Raw genomic sequence first — 1953 nt, 5'->3', positions numbered from 1 at the left:
ACTGACCTGGAACTCACTATGCAGCCCTGGCTGGTCTCGAACTCCCAGCAATCCTCCTGCCTCAGCCTCCCGAGTGCTGGGATTACAGGTGTGCGCCACCACGCCCGGCTTCTTTCCTTCTTTTTTGCTTTTTCCCCCCTGGTACTGGGGACTGAAGCCAAGGGCCCTTCCCACATGCTAGGCCACCGAGCTGCACCCCAGCCAACCAGCAGTATTTTCCCTGCAAGACTGGTTGCATCTGAGGACAGAGGACCTTTGCATACAGGGGCTGACTGCAAGAGAAGAAAGACTGGGGGCGGGGGCTGCAAGCGTAAGAGGACGAGCACCACACTCGAGCGCCCCAGGGCTCCATCCCCAGCGCCAGGGGAAAAAAAGGAAAGACCCAGGCCTGGACCTCGGTGAATGAGTCCTTCTTTGGCCTCACAGTACCAAAGCAGCCGCTAAGGCTGGTCAACAACAACTCTCAGAAATCCCTTCTAGCCAGGCGTGGTGGCACAGGCCTGTAATCCCAGCACTCTGGGAGGCCGAGGCAGGGAGACCTCAAGTTCCACCGCAGCCTGGGCAATTTATGAATGAGGATTCTGTCTCAAAAGGGATGGGGAGGGGGCCACTGGGAATGCAGCTCAGTGTGAAGACCCTGGGTTCAATTTCCAGTACAAAAAACAAAAAATCCCTTACTTTCTGACCACTGTCACTCCACTGTGACCATAACTTAACACTTAAGACCATCACGATAACTACGTGCTTCAGCTCCTGGCTCTCCCTCCTCTCAAACCACAGGGCCATTGTCAAGCAGACAACTGACCCAGCAGGGCTTGCCCCGCCACACCTCCAGCCTGGCTTCCCGCCGACTTGACCCCATATCCCCAAATCCGTTAGGACCGAGCACAGACTTAGTATTGAAGAGATCTGCTCGGGTCCCAGCCAATACTCATTAACAGGCATCTTGGGCGTGGTTTGCTCCAACACCCTAGGTTTCCCCAACCGTAAAGTGGGACGGCAATCTGGGAACGCCCGGAAGACTCAAGTTTGGATGGGGCACAACTTGGTGTCCCTGACAGTGCATCTGGCAGGCTCAGACTCACGGGCAGTGTTTGGTAGGTGACTGACACCTACGGCGTCCAGGTGCCTGGCAAGGCTGGCCCGAGAGGAGGCCCGAGAGTGGGCGGGGACCCCTGGCACTTACACTGTCTGGACATCGGTAGCGAGTCCGGCCAGGCCGATGTACAGCCGGTCCCCCATGGGGAAGATCTTCTGGAAGTCCGTAGTCACCATCTGAGCCTGGATCCCGAAGCGCTTGTCTGCGGCAATGGCCACACAGTTCTTCCCCTTCATGGCCATGACGGCCCCTCCGTTATAGGACATAATAGACTGGGCACACAAAGCGGGGAGGCTCAGCGTCAGGGGCCAAAGGCTGCTGCTGCGCGCCCCGCTCTTCACTCATCTCCCGCTTGAGATGGGCCCCGCGTAGCAGCCTGGAGCCGCACTCACGGTCCTCCCCACGGTCCGCTCCCTTCGAATTGAAGCCTCTTCAGTCTATCGAACGCCAGGCCCTCTCCGCCCCGCAGCCTGGCCGTATCCCCTCCCTGTATCTGAACTCCTACCCGCTGCCCCCTTTCCTTGTCCCATCTCACCATGACTGATGTCGTCTAAGGACCCCCTGATCGCCTCTGCAATTCCACTACACCAGTTCCAGCTCTCACTGCACCGAGGATCTCACTGCTTTCACGCCATTGGCTGAGCAGCCGACTCGGCTTGGCCACTTCGAATGTCTATTGGCTCTTCTTCCCGTCAGTCAGCTGTACGGGGTAGTTCGGTTGAGAGGCCAAAACGGAGGCGGGGAAAGCGGAAAGTGAAAAGTCACCGCGAGCACGGAAGAGGCTGGAGTGCAGTGCATGCCGGGATCGAGGCGGACCTGGACTCCAGGCAGCGCGCTGGGGGCGGGGCGGCCGC

General features: G+C 58.8%; 1 protein-coding gene across 1 annotated transcript in view; it reads right to left on the bottom strand.

Annotated features, from left to right (window-relative positions):
* The window catches only part of Psmb3 (proteasome 20S subunit beta 3), a 6370-nt gene extending 4630 nt beyond the window's left edge, over window positions 1–1740 (bottom strand). The window contains exons 1-2 of the mRNA XM_010620071.3: window positions 1635–1740; window positions 1187–1371 (exon numbers count right to left, since the gene is read on the bottom strand). Coding sequence (XP_010618373.1) covers window positions 1187–1371; window positions 1635–1637 — 188 coding nt within the window. The 5' untranslated portion in view covers window positions 1638–1740. The remainder of the gene's footprint in view (window positions 1–1186; window positions 1372–1634) is intronic.
* Between the last annotated feature and the right edge of the window lie 213 nt (window positions 1741–1953).

This window comes from Fukomys damarensis, unplaced genomic scaffold (assembly GCF_012274545.1).
Source record: "Fukomys damarensis isolate Sample0158 unplaced genomic scaffold, DMR_v1.0_HiC HiC_scaffold_13, whole genome shotgun sequence".
Lineage (NCBI taxonomy): Eukaryota > Metazoa > Chordata > Mammalia > Rodentia > Bathyergidae > Fukomys > Fukomys damarensis.
Note: the sequence above shows the minus strand (reverse complement) of the source record. Positions and strands in the feature narration are given on the sequence as shown.